Source organism: Phalacrocorax aristotelis, chromosome 16 (assembly GCF_949628215.1).
Source record: "Phalacrocorax aristotelis chromosome 16, bGulAri2.1, whole genome shotgun sequence".
Lineage (NCBI taxonomy): Eukaryota > Metazoa > Chordata > Aves > Suliformes > Phalacrocoracidae > Phalacrocorax > Phalacrocorax aristotelis.
In genome coordinates this window covers 6,428,029-6,455,110 of record NC_134291.1, presented here as the reverse complement: position 1 = coordinate 6,455,110, position 27,082 = coordinate 6,428,029, and the positions used below count along the sequence as shown (strand labels likewise).

Sequence of the window (27,082 nt, the reverse complement as noted above, 5' to 3'; positions counted from 1 at the left end):
GGTCGGATTTGTCAGCCTAAAGCATTGATTGGTCACACCTCCCGAGCCCCTACTGATTGGTCGCTCGTCGCGGGCAGCTCTGATTGGCGGAGGTGCCGGTTGTTTACTTCCCGTCTCCCGCCCTTTAGCCGCCGGCGTCAATTTCGTGAGTCACTTCCGCCCGAAGCTCAGCCCTCACTCGCCGATGATTGCCTGAGCGGCAGCATCTCGTACTCTCATTGGCCTCGTGCATTTTCCGGGAGGCGGAGCCGCGAGGCCGCTTACGGGCCGGGCAGGGCCGGCGCGGGGACTGTCATGGCGGCACCGCTGAGAGACCGGTTGAGTTTCCTGAGCCGGGTACGGGCCGGGGGGTCGGGGAGGGGCTGGAGTACGGGGGTGAGGAGGGGCTGCCTGGGGGCCTTACACAGCGTTAGGGGGGCTCCGGGGCCGGGCCTGCACCGGCCCCAGGCCCGGCCCCGCTTACGCCGAACCTCCGCCCCCGCCAGCTGCCGGTGCTGCTGAGGGGCACCGCGGACGACGCCGCCCCCTGCCCCGGGTACCTGTTCGAGGAGATCGCCAGTATCCTTCTGGGGAAAGCGGGAGGGCCGGGGCCGGGGGGGGTCCCGGGGCTGCTGCGGGTCTGGGGGGGGTGGGGTAGGGCTGGAGGGGGGCTGCTGCTGCCCCCGGGCCGGGTCCCCGTGGGGAGAGCAGGGTCTGCACTAGTGAGGCCGCACCTCGAATGCTGGGCTCAGGTTTGGGCCCCTCGGGACAAGAAGGGCCTTGAGGGGCTGGAGCGTGTCCAGAGAAGGGCAGCGGGGCTGGGGCAGGGTCTGGAGCACAAGTGTGCTGGGGGGCGGCTGAGGGGGCTGGGGGGGTTTAGCCTGGAGAAGGGGAGGCTGAGGGGAGCCCTTCTCGCTCTCTGCAGCTGCCTGAGAGGGGCTGGAGTGAGGGGGGGGTTGGTCTCTTCTCCCAAGTCACTAGTGACAGGATGAGAGGAAACAGCCTCAAGTTGTGCAGGGGAGGTTTAGACTGGACATTAGGAGAAATGTCTTTACTGCAAGAGCGGTCAGGCCCTGGCACAGGCTGCCCAGAGAGGTGGGGGAGTCACCGTCCCTGGGGGTGTTCAAAAACCATGTAGATGTGGCACTTCAGGGCATGGTTTAGGAGGCCTGGGGGTGTTGGGGTGGTGGTTGGACTTGATGATCCTAGAGGTCTTTTCCAACCCTAATGATTCCATGATCCCTGACCCCCGCCCCAGAGATCTCCCACGAGTCACCCGGCAGCAGCCAGTGCCTGCTGGAGTATCTCCTCAACCGGCTGCAGAGCAACTCGTGCCACGTCAAGCTGAAGGTAGGGTAGTGGTAGTACGCAGGGGCAGCTGCTGCAGGGCTCCCCCAGCCCTGAAGAAGCCCCTGGCGTGACAGGCCAGGGCATGGGCATTGTCACAGGTCTGGGGGCTGGTGGAGCACCCACCACATGGCCTTCTCACCCCGCAGGTGCTGAAGATCCTGTTGCACACATGTGCCCAGGGCTCCCCCCAGTTCGTCCTGCAGCTCAAGAGGAATGCCTGCTTTATCCGGGAGGCAGCAGGTAATGGGGCTATAAGTGGGGGAGCTGGGACAAGAGAGCGGGGAGTGGCTCTGTGTGGTGTTGGAGAACCCAGCCTGGCTGTGTGGGAGAGTCCAGGGTGGCTCCTGCCTGTGGGGGCTGCCCCAGGGGCAGAGTGCAGGCTGGGGCCGTGGTCTTGCCCCATCCTGCCTCATGCCTGGGAGCTGAGTGTCCCCCAGCCCTCCCAACCTCATACCTTGCAGTGTTCACGGGGCCCCCAGACCCCCTCCACGGCAACAGCTTGAACCAGAAGGTCCGGGCGGCTGCGCAGGTGAGTGCCAGCTCCATTCACCCTGTGCCAGGTGGACTGCTTGGGCCCTGCCTGGAGCGACAGGGCAGCTCAGCCACCCAGACCCCCACCTCAGGGCAAGGCTGGGTTGCCCAGTGCTTCCCAGCTCTCTGCCCACACCCCTGCTCTCTCCCGGTAGGACTTAGCCAGCGTTCTCTTTTCGGATGCGCCGCTCCCCCAGCCTGCCATGCTTCCTGCCCGTCCCCTGCCTCCTGCGGGTAAGTGCTGGCCCCTTACAGCCCTGTCACCTCCCACAGCCATGCTGGCAGTGCCAGGCTCTGCTTGCTGAGGATGTTCTGTAGCTCTGGCTAGAGCAGGCTGCAGGGTAGTGTTTCAGAGGGCAAAATGTGCTTGGGGAGCAGAGGGATAGGCTGCCCTTAGCTTCCCGCTGGGACATTCTTTTGTAAGTGCCCTGCTCTCCACCCCAGTTACCCAGCTGCCCCAGGCACTCCCCTGTTCTCACAAGGGGGAGGAACAGCAGTGGAGGGTGATCCTGAATGCTTGTGCTCCCTCTGAACGTACCTTTTGGCTTCCCCAGGCATGGGCTCCAGCCCCATCCCCTGTGGCTCCTTGCAAGGATTTGGCTTCAGCAGTGAGAAAAGCGGCTCTGGTAAGTCCTGGCTGTGCCCTCACCCTGCGTGGGTCCCCTGCTCACTACTGCTCTGCCTGTGTGCCGTGATGCCGCAGCCCTGGGGGTCCTGCCTGGGGCTAGACCAGGCTCCCAGCCTTCAGAGATGTGTAACCTGGTTGCTGTCTCTCACAGCAGGTGTTTCTCTCTCAGCGGGTGTTTCTGGGTGGATCAGAGCAGAGCCATGCTGCACCCTTTGCTTTGTGCAGCTTTCCCCTTTCCCAAGACATCTGATGGGCACTGGGGCTGGCAGTGGGGGCCCCGCCGTGTCCTTCCCTACTGGGAGGTGTGACAGGGATGTATGTGGGAGGTCAGCTTGTGTCCCCTGGCCTGTCCAGGTAGCTACCAAGTATTCCTTGCTGCCCTTGTCCAGCCAGAACTCCCTCACAGCCTACCTGTGTCTGGAGCCCAGCTGCCAGGGCTGCTTCTCTCTGCCAGCAGGTCTCTGCTGTCCCCTCATGACATCCTGTGAGGTGGTGGGTGCCTGGGGGCAGGATTGGGCTCCCCGGGAAGCACCTGACACCCTGGCCTCTGCCTAGCTTCGACAGGGGAAGCCCTGCTCAGCACCATCCAACGAGCGGCGGAAGCGGTGGCCCATGCTGTGCTCCCCTCCCTGGAGGGGCCTCAGCCACACCGCCGGGAGCTCCACGAGGATGCCTACGAGCCTGTGAGAGCCCCCTCTCCCACCAGGAGCCCGGTCGGGGCTCTGAAGCCACCAGTGGCCACCACAGTGCACAGCACCCGAGGTAGGTCACCCTGCCGCTGGGCTGGGGTGACCGCCAGCTGTTGGGGGTCCTGGCAGGGGTCCCCACAAGGTACTGGGGCTGGTTTGGGGGTTAACACCTCCCTGCTGCTGTCCCTGCAGTGAGCCACCAGCCAGGGCTGGCCGGGGGCGGCTGGGAGGAGGCAGACAGCGGGCACAGCTCCCAGGACTCCTCACAGGGGAACGGCGAGTTGAGCCGCACCTCAGACTCCTGCAGCAAATCGGGCAGCGACAGCCACTCCGGGGCCAGCCGGGAGCTGACCCACATGGCCGAGAGGTGGGAGCGGGGTCCTGGGGGGTTTGCCTTCCCCCAGGACCTTCTGAGATCCTTTGTCATCTCCTGGAACGGTGCCCTCATTTTCCACACCATTAATTTGAGTCCCCTGGTGCTACTGGGCTGGATTTCTCCTGACACTTTGGCCTCCCAGCCTGGGCAGCCCGTGGGCGGGCAGAGCCACAGGCAGGGAAACTGGTCTGTGAGGGACTCCATGCCTGCAGGAGGGTGGTGGGGTCTGTGCTGGGACCCCTGGAGGGAGCCAGGCTGGCCCCTGTCCCCACTGAGGCATCTCCCTGGGCAGGGTGGACGCTGACAACCTGGGTGACTGCGTGCGAGAGGTGAGCCTGGTGTCAGCGCTGACCCGTGGTGCCAGGGTCTTCCTCACCAGGGAGGAAGCGCAGCACTTCATCAAGGAGTAAGTGCTCAAGGCAGACGCTCCCTGGGACTGTGGGTGCTGTGTGGCTGAGCGGGGAGTGCTGTGGGGGCTTTGAGGGACAGCCTGAGCCTTTCTCACCCCCCTGGTTACCTTGGCCCAGACCTCTGGGGCTGAAATCCTGCCAGGCAGGAAGGGCTGCCTGCTGCCAGGGCTTGGGATACTGCGTGCGGCCAGCGTGGCCGTAACCCCTTCCCCTTGGCCAGGTGCGGGTTGCTGAACTGCGAGGTGGTGCTGGAGCTGCTCAGCCGGGCACTGGAGGACCCCAGTGACAGCGTCCGCATGGTGAGTGTGGGGTGGCCCCAATGTGCCGCTGGCATGTGCCTGCGGTGCTGCCCACAGGGTGGAGGGACAGGGGGAAGAAGTGCCACGGAGCTGTGACGTTTCAGTGCCTGTCCTGCCTGCTGGGCTCAGCCACGCTTTCCTCCCCGCAGAGATCCATGTCTGCCATCTCTTCTCTCATGTGCTCTGACCTGCTCTCCCTGGACCAGATCTTTGCCGTGACTCAGCAGCACCTGCAGCAGCTCAGCCAAGGCAGCCCTGGCCCTGTCGCCAACCGAGCAATGAAGGTGACTCCTGGGACGTCCCCGTGACCTCTCCCCAGGGCAGGGGGCTCCCAGAGGACTGGCGTACCCATCCCCATGGACACCCAGCTCATGGGAATGGTTCTGTGTGTGTCCCAGAGGGGTGGGAATTGTCTGCCTCTTTCAGGAGCAGGGAGCTTGGGGGTGTGATGCTCCCACCCCAGGAGACAAGGCTTAGCCCTGGGAGGGGACACTGGGGCTGATCCCCAGCACTGGGAAAAGGTGCTGGGGCCCAGCCGCCTTCCCAGTGCTGCCTTCACTTCTGCCCATCCCACTCTTCTCCCAGATCCTGCGGCAGTTCGAGGCTCTCTGCAGAGGCCAACCCTCCCCAAAGACTGTCTGCCCGGACGTGGACCCCTCCGCCGTTGCTGTGGGCTCAGCCCCATGCACCGGGGACCTGCTGACGGACATCCTGCCCCTGGCAGGAGAGAGCATCCTCACCCCGCTGAGCGCAGCCCCGCTCCCCACAGCGCCGCCGGCCCGTAGCCAGGAGCAGGGGGTGGAGGCAGAGATCCACGGGCAGCCTGGAGCCGCGCTGCCAGCCCAACCCTGCGTGCAGGAGGTGGTGAGCAGGCTGGCAGGGGACATGGTGGGCACTGCTGTGCCCTCCTGCAGCCTGTCCCTCTTTGCCGGCATGGAGCTGGTGGCCCGTCCCGGAGCGGTGATCTGCCCAGACTCTCTGCCAGCAGAGCCGCGGACGCTGTCCCAGCCCCAGGACAGGCAGACGGATGCAGAGGGCAGCCGGCAGCTGTCGGCCTTTGCCTTTCTCAACATGTAGCTGCTGTGGGGCTCCCGGGGGGTTGTGGGGGCTTTGCCCTCCCTCCCTGTGGGGCCTGTTGTGCCATGGCCCCCCCAAGGGCTCCTCTACGGGTGGCCCAGCTGCTCCCGCACTGGGCTTGGTGGGGCCGAGGTCCCCAGCTTCCTCTGTGGCACCCTAGGTAGACGCAGACAACGGCCCTCTGGGCCCTGTGCCACAGTGGCGAGGGCAAGGGGGCTGCCGAGGATACAGCTGTGAAATGGCCGTGGGGGCCAGGGATTTGGTAAGGTTATAGTGTCCCTCTTGCTGTCTTTTTGCCAAAAGTCCCTGGTTTCCTGGGACTGGTGCTGCTGGCACCCCTTGCTGGGCTGGGCTGTGAGGGGGTGTGAGGAGCTGGGGCAGAGACCTGCCAGCACCCCCCAGGGGTGAGCTGGGGTGTGGTTTGGGGACCCTGGTGGAGCCATGGGGTGCTCCTGGGTGACCTGCTGCCTCCAGCCTCAGCGGCTGTGGGGCTGGGGTGGGAAAAGGCGCCATCCCAGTGTAGTCAGGACCCACCAGGGGGTCGGGACCCACCAATAAACCCCACACTTGGATGCTGGGAACTTGTGAATTCTTCCTGCGCCGTTGTTGGAGCCTACCCCGCGGCTCCTCATGTCCCAGAGCTGGGACTTCAATACAGCTCCCTCTGCCCCACAGCGCCTCCTGCCCCTATGGGGTAAGTCCCGCCCCTCTCCCCGCCTTCCTCCCGCAGGCCGCGCCCCGTTTCCATCCGGGCTCCGCCTCCCCCATGACTAGCCCCTCCCTCTTTTCCCCAGACTCGGCTCATCTCCCCGCCATTCTTCCCTAGGCTCCGCTCATCTTCCCGCCCTCTTTCCCCAGGCCGCGCCCCTCTCCCAGTCTCCTCCCGCAGGTCACGCCCCTCACCTCAGTCTCCGCCCGTCGCTCCCCACAGGCCACACCCCTCCTCCCACCCCCTCCTACACCTCCACCTATCCCCTCTCTCCGCCCCGCCCCGCCCCTCCTCTCCCATTGGGCAGCCGCCACCTCTCAGCTCCCGCCCAATGCCTCGGGGGCGTGGCGCGTCGCGCGGCGGCGGTAGTCTGCGGATGGACGGACGGACACCGGGACAGGGGTACGGGGGAGGGGGAGTTATGGAGCTGGGCAAGGAGATAAGGCTTGGGCCTCGGGTGAGGCCGGGGTCCGGGGCCGGGGCTTTAGCCCCGGCCCCGCCCTCGGCGCCACCCCCTCAGCAGGCCCCGGCGCCCCTCACCGTGCCTCAGGCCCCTCCTGCGCGAGGGGATGCTTGGGGCTGGGGCTGGAGGGGCCTAGGCCCATATTCTGGGCCTGAAAAACCTGTTTTCCTGACGTAAACCGAGCGGTTTCTATCGAGAGGCTTTTGTTTACAAGCGTTGGAGCCCGAGGCATCTCCAAAGGCTCTGGTGGAGCCCCGGAGCGAGGGGGGTGTGTGAAACCAGCCTGGGGAGGGGACACGGCTGGTTCCGAACAGCTTCTTGGCAAAGACTGGGGACCTTTGGTGGGGGAAAGATCCCTGAGGAGCTGCCGGGTTGGTTCCTTGCCCAGTGCCTTAGCGGAAGAGGCTGCTCTGGGTTCGTATCATCCTCTCGCAGCCAGGGTCTGCGTGGGATGAAGGAGCCCAGCGTGGGGAGCGGAGCTTTCCTCTGTGTTAGCCGACTGATGGCCATGAGCCCCTGTAAAAGGGACAGCAGGATGTTGGACGGACAGCTGGGGCGTCGGGTCAAAGCAGTGAGGAGATGGCTGCTGGTGTCGGGCACTGTGAGGAGTTCACCTCGTGCCTCTCCAGACCTTGTGTTCAGGGTCATTTGACACGTGGAAATATGGAGGAAGGTGTTTTGTCCCATTTGATACAGCTCCGCGTGCTGGCAGGAGTCAGCCGGGAGCAGAACGTGTGGTCTGCTTGCCGCATGAGGCTGGATGTGCTCCCTGTGCCTTCATTTCTCCATCTGTGCTGTGCTTCCAGGGCCTTTTCTCTCTGCTCGAGCATGAAGAGCACCCGCAGCAGCTCTTCCTTCCAGGGTGCTGGTCCTGGCGGTGTGGATCTGAGCCTAACGGGCCTCCCCGTGCCCGTCTTGCGGCGCCCCAGCAGCGCCTCTCCCGCCAAGCACATGGTGCGCTCCGTCTCGGTCACCGCCGATGGCAAACCGAAGAGGAACACTCTGGTGAGTCCTGGATGGGAGAAGTCCTTCATCCCTGCATCCCTCCCGCTGCTCAGGGCAGGGAGGCGCGTGTGCTGTGGGATGCCTGGACGCACACTGGCTCTGCCAGCCGTCTAACGCTGGGCAGCGCTGATCCTGCAGGCTGAGTTTTGAAGTGAAGCCTGGGGTGGGAGGCGGCGCTGGGGAGGGCCCTGGTTCCCCCGGGATGTTGCATGCGGCATCGTGGCATGGCTGCATGGTTATGGAGAGCAGCCGCACCACCTTTGAGAGGCGAAAATTGGGCTGGTCCAGGTGCTAGTTCAGCTGCAGCTCTGGGTGCTGCAGTGCTGCATGTTCTTGCCAAATCTGATTGTCCTCAGCAATTGGTTGTTTGTTGGGTCTCTTCTCAACCCTTTAATGTACACAGAAGGGCAGGCAGGAAAGTCTCAGGCTTCACCCTTTTCCCTTCCTTGCCCTTCACCTCCCTGTGCCAATTTTTCTCTGGAAACTCCTCAGTTCCTGCCATCTTCTGCTGGATGCTGTAGTGCTTTCAGGCCCAGCCTGTGCCTTGCTGAGCACCCTCCATTCCTGCGGGGGCCTCGGTGTCTCACTGAGTGGGGATTTCTGTGAGTGTTTTCTCAGCAGAGTGAACAAGCCCCAGGTACTTACTGGGCTCTGTTAAGATCCAGCAGTGGAGAGCCTCTGCGCTCTTTGCTGAGTAATCTGTGCCACCTCCTTGGCAGTCTTCCTTCATGCTCATTCCCAGGGCAGGTAATAAGCATGGCCCTTCTGGGCTGGGGAGCTCACACAAATGAACACGTTCCTGCTGGCTCAGCAGCAGCACGGGAGCCCCAGAGACATCATGTCAGGGCTGTGGTGAAGGGGGTGGAAAGGTAGCACTGCCAGCAGCGCTATTTTAGGACGCCTGACTCACAGGGGAGCCTGCCTAGGCCAGCCATCCCAGCTCCATGTGCCCGTGCTTCTCCTTAACATCACTGCTGAATTTAGCGCTCTCGTCCGCAGGAAGATGCGGGATCCCGGGCAATGAACAACCTCCGGAGGTCTAACAGCACCACCCAGGTTAACCAACGGGTGGACAGCAGGCACAGGTACAGCTCCAGCCACCAACATGTGTCTGTCTGTCCCGTGGATGGGACTGTGTGAAACCCCACCCACCCCTCTGACCTTCCTTGTCCTGCGAGGGAACCAGAGCCTTGCAAAAAAGTGCATTAAGCTCTGTCATACCTATCATGGGGTACAGCCTGGCCTTGGAAAGCCAAGGTCCATTTTTTTTGTTTGTTTTCTTTTTGGAGGGGAGGTCACTTGACTAGGATTTGGGGAAATAGGGTGTATTTCTGTGACTGGGAAGCCTCTGTCACAAAAGATATTCAATTTAGTTCCAAGGGACAAGATAGTTCAATTACAACAGCCCCTCATGGATCCTCTGGACCGTAGCTGGACTGTGTTAGCAGATGAAAAGTTCTTCTGTCTCCCAGGGCTGCCTCTGAACTGTGATTTTTCTGTTCTCTTGTTGCCCCGTGCCCATCCCTTTAATATATTCTCTCTCCGCATGTCATGCTGAAATCTAAAGCTCTGTATAAAACGAATCATTCATAGATTTCATGACTGTGTAATGATTCTTCATCCCTTTTCTCCTCCGCGTTGTGATGGCAGGTGGTAGGTGTGCCTCGGCTCTGTGCTGTGCATGTTGTTGGAAGGCCCTGCCACGACCAGAGCATGCTGCTCGCTGAAGCAGCCTGTGCGGGATGAGAACCCTGCTATTGCTGTCTTGTTGCCATTTGTCTGCATGCAATATTAACCAGAACACGTGTTCTCTCCTCCTCTCTGCCTTCCCTGGGTTCGGGCTAAAGCTCAGAGCAGACAGGAGACTTCCTGACCTTCTTTGAGAGCGGTTCTGGGGGAAGAAAGAAACCGGCGAGTCTGAGCAAAACGTCCCCAGAAAAGAAAACCACGTGGAACATCTTGGTGAGATTGGGGATGTCCTGGGGCAGGTGGGCTAAGTCAGCTCTGCTTGTTCAAGGAGTTGGCTGGGATTGGTGGAGGAGTGGGAAGGTTTCCCTAGACCCGAGGATGGGTGGTACAGCTTGTCTGCGGCTGCAAGGCTGGTCCTTCCTCAGCCTGCAGTCAAAGCTGGCACGGTTTGGATGGCCAACATGCTCAGCCAGTCCTCTGGCCTGTGTTGCCTTGCCGCTGGCCCAGGGCTTTTGGCCCGTCACCTCTGTGCTCCTGGCTTCTGGTGGAGGCAGGTGGAGGCACAGGCAAAGCCTCTAGGCTGCCATGCTGTGGAATGGAGGTTTCTTGTGGGTGGGAGAACCTGGCTTGAAAGGAAGAGGCTGGTGTTTGAGGACATGGGTTTGGTGCTTGCCTGTGCTTATACCTGCTGAATCCTTGGCAGGACGATCAGCCACGAGTGTTGCCGGGCCCCTCAGGCTCCTGCGGCGTTGAGCCACCAGCGGGCATGAGGAGGAAGGAAGCCACTGTGCTCCTGGCAGCCAACTTCACTGCCAACAACAGGTAGGAGGGGTGGTGCTGAACCTGTAGGCCTGGTGTTGAGAGGAACTACAGAGGAGGGGGTGCTGGTGCTCTGCCTCTGCCAGGGCACAGGGGTCAAGGGCAGGGCAGACTGATGGTGGCGTGCCAGGCTGGCTGGCCAGGACGTGCTTGGAAGCCATGCAGGAACTTGACGGATGCGTGGGAGAGATTGCTCTCGCACTAAGAGAGGGAACGAGTAAGACCCTTCAGGGCCAGGAGAGACTTAAGCCAAGGCTGCGTGTAGAATAGCCTGAACAGCAGGCTGTTAGGTCTGCTCAGGCTGTGCCTGTCTGGCGTTGGGTAACAGCTACCGGCGAGTGAGCTCTAGAGAGCAGGCAGGTTACTTGCACGGCCTCACCTGCTCCTCGCCTCGGGGAGCACCCCTGATGGTCACAGTTGGGTTGAGGGTTGCCACGCAGGGAGCTGTCCGCCATCAGATCCAGCAAGTCCTAATGACTTATCTTCTCTCCGCAAAAGGAGCAACAAGGGCACGATGGGCAACTGTGTCACCACCATGGTGCACAACAACTACTCCACCACTGACAAGGGCCCTGCGCCTAAAAGCTCTAACCAGGCACCCAGCTCTCTCAAGTAAGTGTGATGAGGTCCTGGTGTGGAGGCTGTGCTGACCCTATGTTCATGTGCTGGCAGGGCACAGGATGGGTCAGGATGGTGCCAAGTAGCTTTGTCTTTTTCCTTAGCAATGTTGTCAAAGTGACCTCAAATGAGGATGGTGAAAGCAGCAGCTTTGTGAAGTCTCAGAAGAATTTCTCCAGCAACAACATTGTGACCCACAACAACAACAGCAGCCTGCCCCGGAGGAAGGAGGTGACTGAGGAGGAGGCAGAGAGGTGAGGCAGAGTCGGTGTGTGATGGCTGGTAGGAAGAGGCAGGAGGATGGTGCCAGGCGAGGGGGTGAGCTCCAGGGGAGCTGGTACTGGTTTGTTCCTCTCCTGTGGGGCTCCAGATTCAGGAAGGCCCTCTCTTAGTGCATCCACAGAGGCTGATTTACCCTCCCTGTGACTTGGCTCTGCACTTTGAATTGTCCTTGTCAAAGGCACCAGTTCCTCCCACCCCAAATGTCAGCCAGGAAAAGGCCTTGTTGAGTCAGGGTGCGAGGGTGAGCAGCTTGCGCCTTGCTGCAGCAGGACAGGGTGATGCTGCCTAGCTGGCAGCCGAGGAGGACCCCAGGGCTGCACTGACCCTCCCTCTCCCCGCAGGTTCATCCAGCAGGTGAACCTGGCTGCTGTGACCATCCAGCGCTGGTACCGACGCCACTCGCAATGGCACAGGGCGGGAGCCACAGCTCTGGGGCGCTTGCTAGCTTCCCAAAGGGAGGTCAGTCCTGCCGCTGCCTTGTACTCTTCTGACACCCGTGTCCTGCTCGCCTTGCCTGGCGGGGGAATTGGAGTGCCTTTAGTCACCAGACCCTGTGACTGAGACCTGAGCTGTTGGAGACAAGGGGGCTTTGACTTTCCATCTAGCCAGCCCCTTGCAGTCCAGAGAGCTGAAGAGGGTCCTGTCCCTGCATAGATGCAGGGGGAAAGCCTGGGTTTGGTTCCAGGGGGAGTTTGGGCTGGGAGCTCCTGGGCTTGGCACTGCCCAGCTCTGGTCTACCAGCTCCCTTCAGCAGGCAGACGCTTGGCAGTAGCAGCACAAATCCTGCTGAATTCTTATTGTCTCGGACACACACTTGTGGCCAGAGGAGGGATACCCTGTCTCGGCTCATCGTTGCGAATTAGTAGCGAGTTGGCTCATTAGAGAGTGACGAGTCATCTGCAGCTATTTGTGTTTCTTTGTGTTTAATTATTTATCCCAATAACAAAGAGTACCATAGCTCTTGCATGTGAGCGTCTATTTTTAAGCCTTGTCTCCTCAGTGGTTGCAGAGCCAGATGACTAATAATTACATTTAGCATCTCAAGAAAATAAGCTGTTCTAAAGTGGAGCTTTTCTGAGCACTCTGTACCTGCATGGAGGGGCAGACTGGGGGATGAAGAGCCTGGATATGGGGTGACCTTGGGAGCACTGTGCCCTTTCCCTCTTCCCTGCTGTGGGTGCTGGGTGCTAGAGAGCTCTCAATAACATTTTTGACCCTCCTCTCTGGAAGGAAAGGCAGCAGCAGATGGAGGAAGGGAATATCCTGGATTTGCATGAGAGGAAGGATGAGGAACGCCGGAAGATCCGAGAGGAGAAGGCCCGCCTGGCCCGCCGTGCTGCCATCCAGGTAGGGACAAGGCAAGGCCTGCATGAGACCAGTTTGTTGGCATCTTCTTGTGAGGGAGTAAGAGGCCTCTCCTCTGCCTCTCTCGGGGCTTTGCACAAAGTAGAATTAGAGCCAGCCTTGGAAATGGAGTGCTCCCTATGGAGACGGAGGTGCCATAGAGCGGTTTCCCGTTGTGCTCCTGCCAAGCCTTGGCAGCTCATTTGGAGCTTGTGAAGACAGTGCTGGTTTCGATCCAGTTCTTGCGGAAAGGGTGACTACATTGAAACAGGGAGACTGTGACTGCAGCTCCTCGGAGTGGCCGAGGACAGGAACGCCCTGGGAAGGGGACCCTCCTTGGAAGCAGTGTCCCTCCAGGGTGGGCTGAGCACTGCTCTGTGCCTGCTGGCGGGAAGCACCTCGCTGTCTTCACCCTGTTCTTGCAGCCCACTTTATGGCAGGAAAGGGCTGGTGCTCCTGGGGCACAGATGAGGGGCTGGCACAGACTATGGGGAGTTGCATGTTGGCTTGCAGTATAGCTGAAGATTTAAAAAAACCCAACCAATTTCTCTTTACCCTAAATGGAATCATATTTCGGTGGGGTGGGGATTCAGGAGAGACACAGCAGTGAGAAGCCGTATGACAGCAAAATGCTGCAACAGCCTTGCAAATATGTACTTGTGTCTCCCCAGAATTTGGCTAAGGCAGCCCCCCGGGCACTGTGGCATCGCTGCACTGTGCGATGCTTGGCCCTCGGGATGCCGAGGCCCTTTACAGAGCAGCAAAGGATGCTGTGCAGGGGTGTGTGAATAGCCCTTGTTCATGTGTGGAGGCTGGCAAGACCCTGGCTACCACCTCCCCTCTGCTCAGAGCAATGAAGGGTAGAGCTGTTGTTCCTGTGCTTTCCCTTTCTCTAGAGTGGTCCTTGTTAACCCTTCAGCAGCAAGCGTGTGGGTTGTTGCTGTCTCCCAGACCCTTGCTAGCAGTTGAAGCAGTGCAGAGACGTGTCAGAACACACCCTGTGCTGGGCAGGATGCTGATGGCTTGTCTGTCCCTACAGGAACTGCACCAGAAAAGGGCTCAAAAGGCTTTGGACGCAAAGCACTTGGCAGAAGAAGAGCTTGCGCTGGTGAAGGAGAGCAGAAGGGTAGCAAAGAAGAAGCCTGCCAAACCCGCTTCTGCAAGGAACGTCAGTCCAGCCGGCAGCGTCACCAAAGCCAATAATGCTGGTAAGTCCCTTCTGCGGGTCTCCGATGAGTTTGGAGCAGTGTATGACATGGGGGGGAAGGAGGAGGATGGAGGAGCAGCTCTTGCTCCGGGGAGCTGCTTCAAAGGGGCTGGTTGTTGCACACGCCTGAGAACAGTCTGGTTCCTGCAGAGGCCAATTTCCACTCGGTAGCTGCAGAGCCAGAAGAGCGCAGCCTCGCAGACCCTGGCTCTGTGCCCTCGCAGGACCCCGGGGAAGACGACAAGCTGCAGGTGGGTCTGGCTTTGCCTCGTGGGCCTCCTGGCACCAGCTGTTCTGCCAGGGCAGCTTTGGAGCCTTTGCTGGCTTCTGGGGAGATCGGCAAGCTCTTTTACCACAAGGTGTGTCGTCTTCTCCCCTAGGACGTGAGTTCCAGAGAGACGGGTGGCGAGGATCTGGAGACGGTTGTGACTGCTGTCAGCAGGGCTCAGTCCAAGGTCACACTCAGTGAGCTGCTGGACACGCTCAAGCTGTTGGAGGAAGAGCCAGAGCTGCTGCCCCCACCAAAGCTCTTCAGGAAGGACAGATATGCCTGGATAGACGGGGTAAGCAGGGGTCCAAGGCTGGTTGCATCCACCCTCAGACAGGAATGGCTGCCTGGTGAGAGCAGGTTTCCCTATGGGCTGTCTTTTCCCAGTGCTTGCTGGGTGGTGGAGGGTGAGAAGCGCAGCCGGTTCACCGCCAGAGAAGGTGGTGGGGGAGTTCGGAGGCAGTGGGGGAGTTTGGTGCAACCAGGGCTTGGGCATCCGCAAGGAGAAGCAAAACCACGTGAGGGCTGTGGCGGGAGTGGGGTTAGCACAGAGGATAAGGCTGGTTACTGGGGTGCAGTGGGAGGACTGGGCTCCGGTGATGGAGAAGAGCTGGCACCTCTTCTCTGAGCCTTCCCCGGGGCGCTCATTCACAGCTGTGTCTGCCCAGCAGGAACCCAGCTCCAATTCCCTGACTGCTGATAACTTGGAGAAGTTTGGGAAGCTAAACCACTCCCCGGGGGTCCACGAGGACGGGGCCCTGCTCTCAGAGGCCAAGCTCCAAAGCATCATCAGTTTCCTGGATGAGATGGAGAAGTCGGAACAGGAGAGGCCCAAGTCGGCCGCCTCAGCCACGCAGCGGGAGGTGAGTGCTGAAGTGAGACCCCATCTGTATTGGAGAGTTGGTGCGAGACCCTGGTGGGAAGGGTCTCCCAACTCATTGTTCTGGTTCCAGGTGGTCCCCACCACCTTATAATTGCCTTTTTTCCCCCTGTTGCAGGGCCTCCTCTCGGAAGAGGAGCTGGCTCACTTGGAACAGGCGTCGGCTGTTGCGACGGAGGTCACGAGCTCCATCATGAGGCTGAAGCTGGAAGTGGAGGAGAAGAAGCGATCCATCAGCCTGCTGCAGACAGCCCTGGTGTGTGAGCCAGATGCTCTCGCTTGCTGGGAAATGAAGACCAAGGGCCCTCAGCAGATGTGTCTCGGGGCAGTGGCTTTGAAGCACAAAATCAGTGCTCTGTGACTAGGGCTTCCCATCTGTGTCCCCAGCAAAGCACTGCAGCGCTCCCGGAGCCAGGGCCGAGGAGCCAGAGGGCCAGAGGCTGCCGGGCGTGCTGCAGTCCCAGTTGCTGTTAGCGTGGGAAAGATCTGCAAGGTCGACCTCAGTCTTGTGTGGGCTCCTCTCCAATTTCTCCTTGCTGCCCACCCTTCCTCCTTGCCTGCCCTGCCTTCCCCAAACCCCCCTCCCTGGCAGGTGCCTGGCTAGTCCAGAAGCCCTCGCTCAGGACCTGGGCTGAACTCTTTTTTCCCTCTGTCTCATGGGGGTTTGGGTGTTCTTGCTGACAGCAGGGCAGGACATGTGAGTACCAGACTTTGATTTAGCTGTTTCTCCTTGTCCTGGCCTGACAGTGCCTTCCAGGTTCAGTAGTTATCTCCTGTACATGTGCTGGGCCTGGTGTAACTTCTCCCTCTTAATGTTTTGTGGCTATTTTTCCCCTGCATCCAAAAGGCTCAGCAGAGGGAACTGACTGTCCGGCATGTCAAACAGACTGAGAAGGAGCTCGGCCACCAGCTCAGTCTGCAGAGGGAACAGTATGAGGCAGCTATCCAGAGGCATCTGGCCTTCATCGACCAGGTAATCTCCCATCCCAATTCAGACTGATGCTTCTGAAGCCAGAAGGGGAGGTTGCTGTACCCTGCCTGGCTGCCCGGTGCCTATTCTTTGCCCTGCCCAGCTCATTGATGATAAGAAGGTGCTGAGTGAGAAGTGTGAGGCTGTGGTAGCTGAGCTGAAACAAGTGGACCAGAAGTATGGCAAGAAAATCACCCAGATGCAGGAGCAGCATGAGCTGGTGAGGGGATAGGGAATGTGGCGGGGCAGGGAGAGGACATGTGCCATAGCCAGAGTTGGTTGGTTTTGCTCAAATGGGGCCTCTGTCCAGAGCAGTACAGTGTCCCTCACCTTGGTGGGGCCCGGTCGTTCGTGGGAGCCATTCTCTGTGCACAAAGGTCCGTGTCTCCTGTGGAGGTTTGCCCTGGCTCCCCAAGAGGATCCTGGCCTCTGCTGCCCAAAGCCAGGCACGTGGTATTGACCAAGAGACAGTGCCAGCTCCCAGGGGCTCTGCTTGGAAAGACCCTTCCCACACATCCTGCTGTGGACAGAGCTCTCCCCTGGCTGAGGACTCTAGGGACAGTCACCTCTGGGTGACTGGGGGATGTCGCTTCGGCAGAGGTAAAACCAGGTGCTGGAACAAACCTGATGCCACAGATGAATTTGTACCTCTGGCCACATCCTTCTGAGCTGGGTGACTTCCAGCCCCCTTTGCAGGAGCGGAGGTGCTCTCAGAGCTGAATGGGGACAAGATTATAAAGGAACATTGGGGTTTATAAGTACATAAGTAATAGTAACAGACCTCTGTGAGTTTCACTGGGCTGTTGCCCTGACCAGCACCCAAACACATGGGTTGTTTTCCCAGCGAGCCTGTGCAGCAGGGTCTGTGCCTTGGGGCCCCTCTCTGGGACATGCTGCCTACTCGTGGGAGCTGGCTGGCAGCTTCACTCAGGAGTGTGCAGAGAGCTCCCTTTCCTGCAAATGGAGACAGCTCAGCTTGCCCTGCACCTGGCCTGGCAGGAAGGCAGCACCACTGGCTCGGAGCTCAGCCATGGGGCTCGTCCTGGCTCTTCTGCACCGGTCCCTGCTCACCCTTGGTCATGCAGCTGAGCTCATGCCCAGGGCTCTGGAGTGGGGCAGGCATTTGCACTGGTCTGAGCCTGTTCAGACTGACGCCCTCATACAAAGCAAAGGCTCACTTGGCTCGCTTTGCCTTACTGTTTAAGCCTGTGTTTTGAGCCCAGCTGAGAGGAAGAAGCCAGCGCAGTATTGCTGAACTTGGTGCCTGGAGGAGCCCCTTCCCTTGGAGGGACGGGGCTGGTTTTGCTGCCGCAGCCTGCGCGGGGCAGAAGTGCCACTGCTACCTCTCGCTCCCTGCTTGCACCAGGGCAGCAGCAGTGGGAATGGCCCGGGGGCCTGCCTCTGACCCCTTCATTGCCCCTGCTCCCAGTGAGCCGGGCTCTGACCATGCAGCACGCTCCCTGTCAGGGCTGGCTCTGCCCCACCTGGAGCTGCAATCACCAGTGGTGCTTCTGGACCCTTGGTGCATCTGTCTAACTGCCCGTTTGGCTGCGCCTCCCCTTGCTCCCGTGGGACCCTTGCCCCCCTTCCACCCTGTGGCTCTCATGTACAAATGCTGTTTGGTCTTGCCTCTCCACTCTCCCCTCTACCCCATGACTCTGCGATTCCCCTTCTCTCTCCATCCCCTCCTTTCTTTCTCCCCAGGTCTGGCGCACTTTGGGCCCCTTTTGTGAGGTAAATGTGGTCTTTGCTCTTTTTTTGTGCCTTGCCCTTCTGCTCTCACTCCCTCACCTGCTCCAGCTCTGCAGGCGCCTGCAGGCAGCGGGGCTGGGATGGGAATTCCCTGCTCAGCAGCAGGGTCAACCCGGTGAAGGAGCCCCTTCACCCCATCTCCCCAGGCCCTGTGCTCAGCTGCTGCCTTCAGGATGTCCCTGTCTTCCTGTGCCAATTTTCCTGCCCTTTTTTTCCCCTAAGAGCGAGTCCCAGGCTGTGCGGGTGGCCCCCTGCTATTCCCTGCTCCTCTCCACACAGCAGCCATTGGGTGTCCTGCCCCATGCTTGTCCTCTGGAGCTGTGACATGTCCCATGTCCTGCATGTGGTCATCATCTGCCCGTGCTGGAATGGAGCCATTTCTAGCCGGACTAGGCTTTCCTTTGGCTGGTGCATATCTCACCGGAAACCCCAGCACTGAAGTATGTGGTTGAGTGCTTCGACTGGCTTTTGCTGACAGGAGTGCTGGGGAGGAGCTCTGTGGGCAGCAGGGCCTAGGTGTTTCTCCAGTCCTTTTTCTGGAGAGGAGGTAAACGCCGGCACAGAAGGCAAAAGCAGCGGCTGTGCCTGGGCTGTGCAGCCTTTGAGTCTTTGAAGAGTTCTGGGGTGCTGTAGGACCTTGGTCTGCAGTGGTACTGTGGTGTTGGGTGGTATGCCTGTCTGTCTGTCCTCCTGCTGGAGGGCCTTCCATGCCAGGGAGAGGGAAGGCTGAAGGAGGAAGCATCTTCACACATGACCCTGCATCTGCTGACACACGGACTGCCCTGCACACAAGACCGCCAGCAGCCCCAGTTCCCCTCTCCCCTCTGTAGGTGCTCTCTTGTCTCAGCCAGGGAGTGCTTTCCCAAGGGTTTTGCTCTTCCCTCCTGTGCTCAAGGTCTGCAGGGCAGCAGCAGCCCCATCCTGTGAGAGAGAGGAAAGCGTACAGCTGCTTCCCTGGACGGGGAGAACATGCCTGGCCAGGGCTGCATGGGTCGTCTGTGCCCAGCTTGGGCTGTCTGCTCTTGCCTGCAACTTTCTTCTCAACAGCCAGGCTCCCAGGTAACAGTTTTCTCCCCTATCTTGTCTCTGAAGCTTTCCTGTTTGCTTCCAAACAGGAGATTAAGAAGCTGAAGGAACTGATGAGCGCAACTGAGAAAATAAGGCGGGAGAAGTGGATTGATGAGAAAACCAAAAAGATCAAAGAAATCACTGTGAAAGGTATGGGCTCGTTCCCTTGGTGGTGGCTGGAGTCGGGTTGGTGCAGGTGTCATGTCCGTGCGGGTCCAGGAGAGGGGCCATGTCTGCAAAAGCTGCTGGCAGCTCAGGGAAGAGCTGCTCAGCATGGGCAGCCTCTGCTCCCTCTGTTTGGTAAAGGCAGATGCTAGAGGGCAAGAAAGCCCATGCATGCTGGTCCCCTCTTTCTTACCAGCTCCTCTTTGCTAGTTGATGTGTTTGCAACCTCCTCACCAGCTGGCCAGGGCCAAGGGCACCAGTGTTGGGGTCCAGACAGTCCCAAGGATGAGCAGTAACTGTCCTTCTGGCTGCCCCAGGGCTGGAGCCAGAGATCCAGAAGCTCATTGCGAAGCACAGGCAGGACATCAGGAAGCTGAAGATGCTGCACGAGGCCGAGCTGCTGCAGTCGGACGAGCGGGCTGCCCAGCGCTATGGCCGGCAGGCGGAGGAGCTGCGGGACCTGCTGGAGCGGGAGAAGGAGGAGCAGAGCCAGCGGGAGAGGGAGCTGGCCCGGCAGCGGTACGTCATCATGGGGGGATGCTTGAGGGTGCTTCGGAGCTCACGGCGTGGGGGTGGTGTCCAGCACCCATGTGCCAGTGGGATCCCAATATTTGCAGCAGTTAATATCCACAGGGAGCAGCCCCTTCCTCTCCACCAGCCTGAGGTGGGAGATGCCAGTGAACCAGGGACATCCCTCATCCTCAGATGAGCCCCTGCTCAGCCGTGGAAGGGATGGGATGGGGCAGGGTGAAGAGGCAGGTGAGTGCCCAAAGCCAGGCGCATCCCTGAGGCTGCTCTGCTCCGCAGGTGTGAGCAGCAGCTGGAGCAGGAGGAGCAGGCACTGCAGCAACAGCGGCGCAGACTCTATGCAGAGGTGGCTGAGGAGAAGGAGCGGCTCAGCCAGCAAGCGGCCAGGTGAGTGGGCTGGCAGTGGGGCCCGTGCAGTGGCCGAGGGCTGGAGGCAACCCTGGGCTCAGGAGCGGTGGGGCTGGTTTCCCCAGGTCAGGTTCTGGTGGGAAGAGGGCTGGTGCTTGAGAAGGGCCAGGAGGGAGCATCCCGGGGAGGGAGTGGTGAGGCTTGGGCCGGCACGGAGGTTGGGAGCTGCGGTCTGTGTGTGGGCAGGCAGAGAGCGGAGGCAGAGGAGCTGCGGCAGCAGCTGGAGGCAAGCAGCTCGGCCGTCACCAGGGCGCTGAAGGAGGAGTACGCGAAGGAGAAGGAGGAGCAGGAGAGGCGGCATCAGGTCTGGTTTTCCCCTCACCTCTAGGCCCTGGATTGCTGTTCTTGCGTGCGAACCGTCCAGTCCCCAGCACGTGGCCGCAGTGATGTGTGCTGGTGCCGGGGGCTGCTCCCAGCTGGCGTGGGGTGCTGTGGCTGCCGGAGCTGAGCAGTTGTCTTGTCTCCGCAGGCAGAAGTGAAGGTGCTGAAGGACCGGCTGGAGATTGAGAAGCAGGCATGGGAGGCGAACTATGTGAAGAAGGAGGTAACAGCAAGGGCTGCAAAGGTGCTACCCACAGGCTCTGAGAGGGATTGAGGCAGCATTTGCCATCTCTGTCCCCAGGAAGCCTGGCTGCTCTGCCGGGAGCGGGAGTTGCGGGAGGAGGTGAGGAAGGAGAGAGACAAAGAGATCGAATTGGTCATCCAGCGCCTGGAGGCTGACATGTCCTCAGCCAAGGAGGAGTGTGAGAGGGCAGCAGAGAACAGGTAGGGGGGAGAGGGAGGAGGCAGCCTGTGAGTCCCAGCTCCTCACAGGCTGGTCCCCGTCCCCTGAGCCCTGCACAACTCTCCAGCGAGCTCTGGACACTGTAGCTTGCAGGTGTGAGCAGCGTTAGTGCCAGAAGGAGTGGCTTGCAGGGGTGAAGTTTACCTCTCACTTGAGGCAAACTTACTTGAGCCCTGGATCTCCCATGGGGCAGATCCCACCCCTTGCTACTCTGTCATGGTCCCTCCTGCAGTGTGAAAGCGGCTGGGGACAGTCTCTGCAGCAGTGGGCTGAGCCAGGGTGCCTGTTGTTGAATTATAGAATCATTAAGGTTGGGAAAGACCTCTAATATCATCAAGTCCACCTATCAACCCAACACCCCCAGGCCTCCTAAACCATGCCCTGAAGTGCCACGTCTATGTGTTTTTTGAACACCCCCAGGGATGGTGACTCCTCCACCTCTCTGGGCAGCCTGTGCCAGTGCCTGACCGCTCTTTCGGGAATGAAATTGTCCATAATATTCAATCTAAACCTCCCCTGGCACAACTCGAGGCCATTTCCTCTTGTCCTATCACTAGTGACTTGGGAGAAGAGACCAGCCCCCACCTTACTCCAGCCCCTCTCAGGCAGTTGCAGAGAGCAATAATGTCTCCCCGCAGCCTCCTCCAGGCTAAACACCCCCAGCTCCCTCAGCTGCTCCTCATCAGACTTGTGCTCCAGACCCTTCACCAGCTTCGTTGCCCTTCTCAGTTGTCCTTTCTTCCCGTTAGGATTAAGAGGATCCGAGACAAATACGAGGTAGAACTCCAGGAGCTGGAGAGGTCTGAGCGGAAGCTGCAGGAGCGCTGCAATGAGCTGAAGGGGCGGCTGGCAGAGCTGGAAGGGGAGAGCATTCGTCTGCAAGGCCTGCTGAAGCACAAGGAGCAGGAAGTGGAGGAGATCCAGAAGGTGGGTGAGGAGCAGAGCCTGGGGCTCTGGCTCTTTGCCCTGCTCTGTGCCCTGCCTGGCTCCATCCCCCTGCTTTGCCCTGTGCCTGTCAGCATCTTGATGCCACCTCTCTGCCCTGCTGCAGGTGAGGGACCAGCTGTCCCAGGAGCGGAGCAGCCTGGCAGAAGTGATTCGACAGGAGTTCACTGACAGGCTGGTGAGGACAGAGGAGGAGAACAAGCGGCTAAAGGCGGAGATGTTAGAGATGAGAGCCCGTCAGCGCCTGGAGCTGGACAGGGTCGTGCAGGAGAAGGACAAAGAGCTGGAGGAGGTTCACAGGAGGTGAGGCTGTCTGGTCTTCGCTGCCCCGCACTGGTCTTATAGCTGGGGCTGTGGCTGCGGAGCTGGGTATGTGTGATTGCAGCCATGGCATCTTGCTCTGCAGATTTGCCACTCCAGAGGGGTCAGGCAACTGATTTCCCCCGCACCGAGTGCAGGGGAGGGAGCAGCCTGCTGCTGTGTCAGGGCTCAGCCATCTGCTGCGTGGCCGTGGAGGTCAAGGGTGGCTGTGACATCCCCAAAACGCACCGAGGCCCCACGCTGTTGGCTGCACAGCACCCCAGGGGCTTGCTTTGCAGGAGCAGGGGCTGTGCTAACGAGCAGGGCTCTGGCACTGTGGGGCCGTGCTGTGGAGCTCAGCTCCATCCTGCGCTCAGTGGGGAGATGGGCTGGGAGCTGAGCTCAGTGTCAGGCCTCGAAAACGTAAGGCTTCCTCTTCCCTCGAGTCTGCCTGCGGGGGAGGGATTTTGCAAGTGAAAGGAGAATCGGAAGGGGAAGTGCATCGTCCCCTGTGGGAGCTCTTTCTGCGTGGGGCAGAGCGCTGTGCTAACAGCTTCAGCGTGGTGCAGAGCCACCCTCCTGTCGGTGTCTGTATGGAGCTGCTCACCACCAGCTGTAACGAGAGGCGGTTGCAGGAGCACGCGGAGCTCCGTGGCTTTCCCAGTTCCTGCTGAGTGATTCCCACTCTCTCTGAGAGCCAGGGTCATACCCTGAGCATGAGATAACAAGGAACCCCTTTCCCCTTACATCCCTCACTTGCAGCCTGGCGAAGGTTGAAACACAGAAAGTCTGGTGCTCTGCGAGCTGTTGGGAAGAGTCCAGCCATGAGGCAGCAACTGCGGGCTTGAGAAATGGGAAGAAACTTAAAATCCCTTCCCTGTGGTGCTACTAATTAATTAAGTCTTGTGAAACTAATGTCCCCTTCTTCCTATAGATGACTCGATCCAAACTACATAATGCTCACCAGGGGAATAAAGGCGCTTCTATCGTGTTGTGGCACCCCGAGCCCAGAGCTGCTGCTCTTTGGCTTGCTGCAGCGTGCCAGGTGGCGGGAGAGGGGCTGTGCCTCCCCTCCTGCCGAAATCGCCCTCCTGGGGTACGGGGCCAGCCCGGTGTTTGGGGCTGGGCACCGAGGATGGGGTCCTCAGCCGCTCTGTGTCTGTCTGCTCAGGGTGAAGATGGCAGTCGTGAGGAAGGAGGAGAGTGTGAGCAGCCTTCGGAAGCAATACGAAGTGAGTGAGGGGGGCAGCCGTCCCCGGTCCCCCCTGCCCCTCAGGCTGCAGCTCTGCCTGGGGTGCAGTGAGCTCTACCTCTTGTGTGCTCTGTTGTAGGCAGCTGTGCAGAGAGCCAACTGCCTGGAAGCCCTCCTGGAGCAACAGCGAAAGCAGCTGCTGGCCACCAAATGACCACCCTGCCATGCAGGGGGTGCTCCGCAGCGCCCGCTGGATCCACGCTCGGGGGAGCGGACACCCCTGCATGTGGGGCTGGAGTCGGGCTCTCCCTTCCTTCTCTTCCACCTTCGTTTTTCACAGCCTGGTCTCGGTGCGGTGGCACTCAGCAGCCTTCAGGTGTTCAGTGGTTGTATTCTAACCATAAATCTGTGCTGGTTTCTACCGCCATTTATGTTTGATCTGTGTCCCCTGGGGGAAGGGGGGGCCTCTGCCCCACTAGCATCCACGACTTCATTTTCTTTGCCTGTGTGTTTGTCCTTCCCCAGTGCCTATCAGTGCCAGGGGACGAGCTGCTCTTCCTCGCGGTGCGAGCGGTCGGCAGACCCTCCCTACCCTGCATCCCTGTGTCCTGAGACCTTTCCCGTGGTGGAACACGTGGGACCTGCGAGCCAGGGCTGAGCTGGGGACGGGAGCCTTCTTGTGAGCGGTTGGAGATTTTGAGGTCAGGGGCCTGAGGACCCCCTGTTCCCGCTGGCCAGGGAGGGGTGGGTGGAGGTGGGAGCTGTCACCCAGCAGCCCAAGCATGCTCTGATGGTGCCTGGCTCCCTGCTCTGTGCCTTGCTTCCCTCCTAAAACTAAATATCCAGGACGATGCAGGGAGGCATGGCCAGGGCAGGATGTGGTCCTGCAGCCTCTGCTACCTGCAAATCTCTCAGCACCCCATGACAGCGACGGGAAATGCCTGGGCTGGGCCGGCGGCATCTGTTTCCTCTCGGCAGGGAGCGTGCGACCGCTCCTCTACAGCCTCTTCCCTCCAAGGAGGCTGGGGCTCAGTGTGGGGGGCGAGCAGATGTCTGCTCATCACAGTTCCAGGGTGTTTCCCATCCGTCCTGCCAGCCTGTGCACTCAGCTGGGCAGCACAGGGTGGGGGGTGGGCCTCCCTCTGCCCCACGGCAGCACTGCCAGAGCCCCCTTCCTCCTGGGGCCACCCCACCAGGATGTGGAGCTGCAGGGTGCTGCTCAGAGGGACCCTTCGACACCCTGGGAAGCTGTGGAGGAGCTTGGCCACTTCCTGATGCTGGCATTTGTCCTGGCGTGGGCTTTTGGCTGCAGCTTCCTGGGGGGATGTGGTCCCAAGGCACCTGTGGATGCCATCGGCCCATGACTGCCCTGTGACGGCCTGTGTTTGGCGCTTGGCGTGGATGTCCTGGGGCATGAGCAGCTCCTCCAGCCCCGGGGGGCTGCTGGCTGTGGCAGAGGCAGAGGCTGGCTGGGTCCTGCCTGGCTCCTTCCCTTCTGGGCTGGCTGCGCTGCCAGCCATGCTGGTCTCTGCTCCCCCTTTGCTGAGCTGCCCCTCTCAGCCATGCGAACAAGCAGCAAGGATGGGGAGGAGCATGCAGCCCCGTTTTGCCGGGAAAGGCTGGGCATGGTGCTTGTTTTCACTGTTGTTGCTTTTCTAATGACTGTTTCCTGAGCGCCGCTTCCGTCTTCCACCCCTTCGCAGCCTCTGGGCCACCCAGAGCCTTTTGCTGTAGTCTTGCTCCTGGCCCAGCGCGGCCCTCGCTGGGTGCTGGATGCTGCTGTGGTTAAATTGATTGATCGTGTGAAATCTGCATGGGAGGAGAAGAGGGTATCAGCCCCTTCCCTGCCTGTACCGGGGGGCTTGTGCCTGGCACAGCCCTGGTGACCGTGTGTAGGATGGCAGCACCCTGTGCCCTTTCTGCCATCACTGTTCCCTGGGTGCCCCATGTGCCTGGCCCTGCTCCCTGGGGCTCAGCCCTCCCCTGGGGCTTGGTTCTCCAGCACCTTCCCAGCCCTGCTCCTCCCCAGCACCGCCGAAGCTAATTTCTAGGCCAGTGCCCGGTTCAGGCATGAATAAATCAGCGGCATTGCATAACCGGGGATGCAGATTTTCACCGGATGGATGCTTGCACCCTGCTGCTGCGCCAGTGCCGGATGCCCACTTCCCCTCACCCCGGGGGTACCCCGGGACCAGGGCTGTCAGCCACGTGGCACAAGCCCTATCTCTGCCGGCCGGCGGCATGGCGGGCAGTCATCAAGGCTGTTGGTAGCAGTGAGGCCGTTCCAGGCTCTGACAAAGATCCCCAATTAAGGACCCCCCTCTCCCCGCCCCTGGGATTAGGTGAGATGAGCGGATCCCGTTGGCTGCCAGCGAGCCCCACCGCTGGGCTGGGAAGGAGGTCAGGAGCACAGGGTGCTTTTGGCAGCCGACACGCAGAGATCGCAGCTCAATCTGGTGTCTGCCCCGGAGGGGATTATCCGCGGCCCCAGACAAATCATCCGGGAGGCCAGAGCAAGTTGGCAGGATCCACACGGGGTAATCTCTCCTGCTAATTGGGGCGAGCGTGCTGCTCGCCTGCCTGAGACGCGGCTGCAGAGGAGACGTTGGTTGGGCTGGTGCCACGTCGTGCTCTTGCTGGGTGTGGGGCTCTGCCCAGTGTGGAACCATCCCCACTGCAGCCCCGAGCTCAGGTCTGCACCCCAGGTGGTGCATGGGGGGATCGTTGCTGGGGCTTTTGGCCTCAATTCTTCCTTGGGACCTTCCCTTTCACAGCCATGTCAGAAAACTGCAAGGAACCGGGGTGAGAGGAGGGTGGTGGATGGCTGGGGGCACAGATTGGGCCCAGCGCTGGGGGTGGTGGTGGATTTGGGGGACCCAACATGGCTCAACCCTGCTCCTGTCTGTGTCAAATGGAGCTGCTGGGGCTGAGCATCACGGCTGTCACCTGGGCAAGGAGGGTGCCCGGGCATGGGGCTGCTGTGCAGGGGGTCCCAGCTGATCTGGGGTTCCAGGTGTCCTCAAGGAGGGCAGGGCAGCACAGCCAGGCTGGGCAGGCATACACACCATCCCACCCTTGACCTCATCCCCATCCCTCTCCTTAGTCCATCCTTATCCCAGCCCCATCCCATCCGTAGCCCACCCCTGTCCTTGCCCTCTTCCCCATCCCATCCTCACCCCCATCCCATCCTGCCTGAGGCACAGGCTGTGCTGAGCTCCTGCATGCCAGAAGGGAAGGGACACTGGACACTGGGCACTAGGGCTGTGCGGGCTGTGGGATGTGCTGGTGGGTGCTGGTGAGGGTGCTGCGCAGCCGCCCACCCCCACCTGCATCCAGGCTCACCGTGACTCAGCCGGCGCCAGCTCAGCCGCATGAGGAGCGGGGCCGGCCATGCAAACCGCCCTGGCAGTGTGTGGCCACCTGCTCCCCATGGGACCACGGCTGCTCTGGTGGGTGTGGATGCCACCACAGCTCCGAGAGAGCCCAGATCCCTCCCCAGGGTGCTGTGTGCCGTGCCGGGGCTGTGCCAGGTTTGCTCAGCTGCTTTGAGGCCTGGAAGGTATATGGGGGATCTCTGGGTGCTCCCAGGCTGTGTTGAGCAGGGGCATGGGGACATGGGCCTTTGCACAGCCAGGAGGGGCTGGGGACATGGGGGTGGCTGGCAGGGGCAGTGGCGGGCAGTGGCCTGTGTCCCAGCTGGGGGGAACCAAATGTGAAATGGGTGATGAGGGGTCAGCCTTGCAGAGGGACCTCAGGGCCACACGAGTCGGAGCTGCTCCGGAGCCGTGAACCGCGGCAGCTCGGGAGAAGCGAGCCGGCTCCAGCTGACAGGAGCGTGTTTATTCTCCCAGCAGTCTGTAATTTTTCCAGCCTTGTATCTATTTGCGGTGATGTGACATGTGCAGCGTGGTGTTCTTTGCAAGCTTGAAGTCTTGTAAAAAATTAATAATGTACGCAAAATTTGGCTTTAAATATTAAAACCAACTGTGGGGAAGCGTGACCCCCATGCTAAGACCCAAGCCCGGCATGGGGTGGGCCAATGTCCCACAGCGGTGGCTTCCAGAGGGGGGCTTGCAGGGGTGGGACTGTCCCACCATGATCTTGAAAGAAAGTCCTGCTTGGGTCCCAGCTGCTCTCTGGAGCCAGGCGGGCTCAGCGACCGGCTGCACCCGCAGCTTTGCTGGGGTGCTGGTCGGGAGCTGCCCGAGGGCCAAGCTGTGGGTTGCTCCCTGCTGCGGGGTCAGGACCGTTCGGTTTTTAAAGGCTCCCATGTTTGGAGGGCACAGGCCCATGTGCTGTGGCTGCGGTGTCAAGTGCATGAGGACGAGCTGTGCGGCCCCGCAGCGG

The 27,082-nt window shown here is 60.5% G+C and overlaps 2 protein-coding genes across 8 annotated transcripts; both read left to right on the top strand.

Moving 5' to 3' along the window:
- The first annotated feature begins 217 nt into the window (after nt 1–217).
- On the top strand, nt 218–5,920 carry TEPSIN (TEPSIN adaptor related protein complex 4 accessory protein). Its single transcript, XM_075111536.1, has 13 exons — nt 218–336; nt 486–558; nt 1,238–1,329; nt 1,476–1,569; nt 1,791–1,858; nt 2,016–2,094; nt 2,415–2,486; nt 3,044–3,250; nt 3,370–3,544; nt 3,846–3,959; nt 4,184–4,262; nt 4,412–4,546; nt 4,848–5,920. Exons 1-13 carry the CDS (start codon nt 295–297, stop codon nt 5,337–5,339), a joined length of 1,722 nt encoding a protein of 573 aa, XP_074967637.1. The 5' UTR covers nt 218–294; the 3' UTR covers nt 5,340–5,920.
- A 471-nt stretch (nt 5,921–6,391) lies between these two features.
- Nucleotides 6,392–23,156, top strand: CEP131 (centrosomal protein 131). 7 transcript variants are annotated; one of them, XM_075111076.1, is made up of 27 exons: nt 6,392–6,450; nt 7,318–7,516; nt 8,516–8,601; nt 9,364–9,478; nt 9,909–10,027; nt 10,523–10,636; nt 10,747–10,896; nt 11,266–11,383; nt 12,155–12,271; nt 13,308–13,476; nt 13,626–13,726; nt 13,856–14,038; nt 14,415–14,606; nt 14,742–14,879; nt 15,471–15,596; nt 15,697–15,813; nt 17,298–17,327; nt 18,461–18,563; nt 18,896–19,097; nt 19,386–19,493; nt 19,701–19,818; nt 19,984–20,058; nt 20,137–20,279; nt 21,048–21,225; nt 21,350–21,546; nt 22,715–22,775; nt 22,875–23,156. In XM_075111076.1, the coding sequence occupies exons 1-27, from the start codon at nt 6,425–6,427 to the stop codon at nt 22,947–22,949; spliced, it is 3,360 nt and encodes a 1,119-aa protein (XP_074967177.1). In that variant the 5' UTR covers nt 6,392–6,424; the 3' UTR covers nt 22,950–23,156. The 7 variants fall into 7 exon arrangements, with proteins under 7 accessions (XP_074967177.1, XP_074967176.1, XP_074967179.1 ...); XM_075111075.1 differs by having other exon boundaries at nt 14,412–14,606; XM_075111078.1 differs by lacking the exon at nt 17,298–17,327.
- Nucleotides 23,157–27,082: the final 3,926 nt, after the last annotated feature.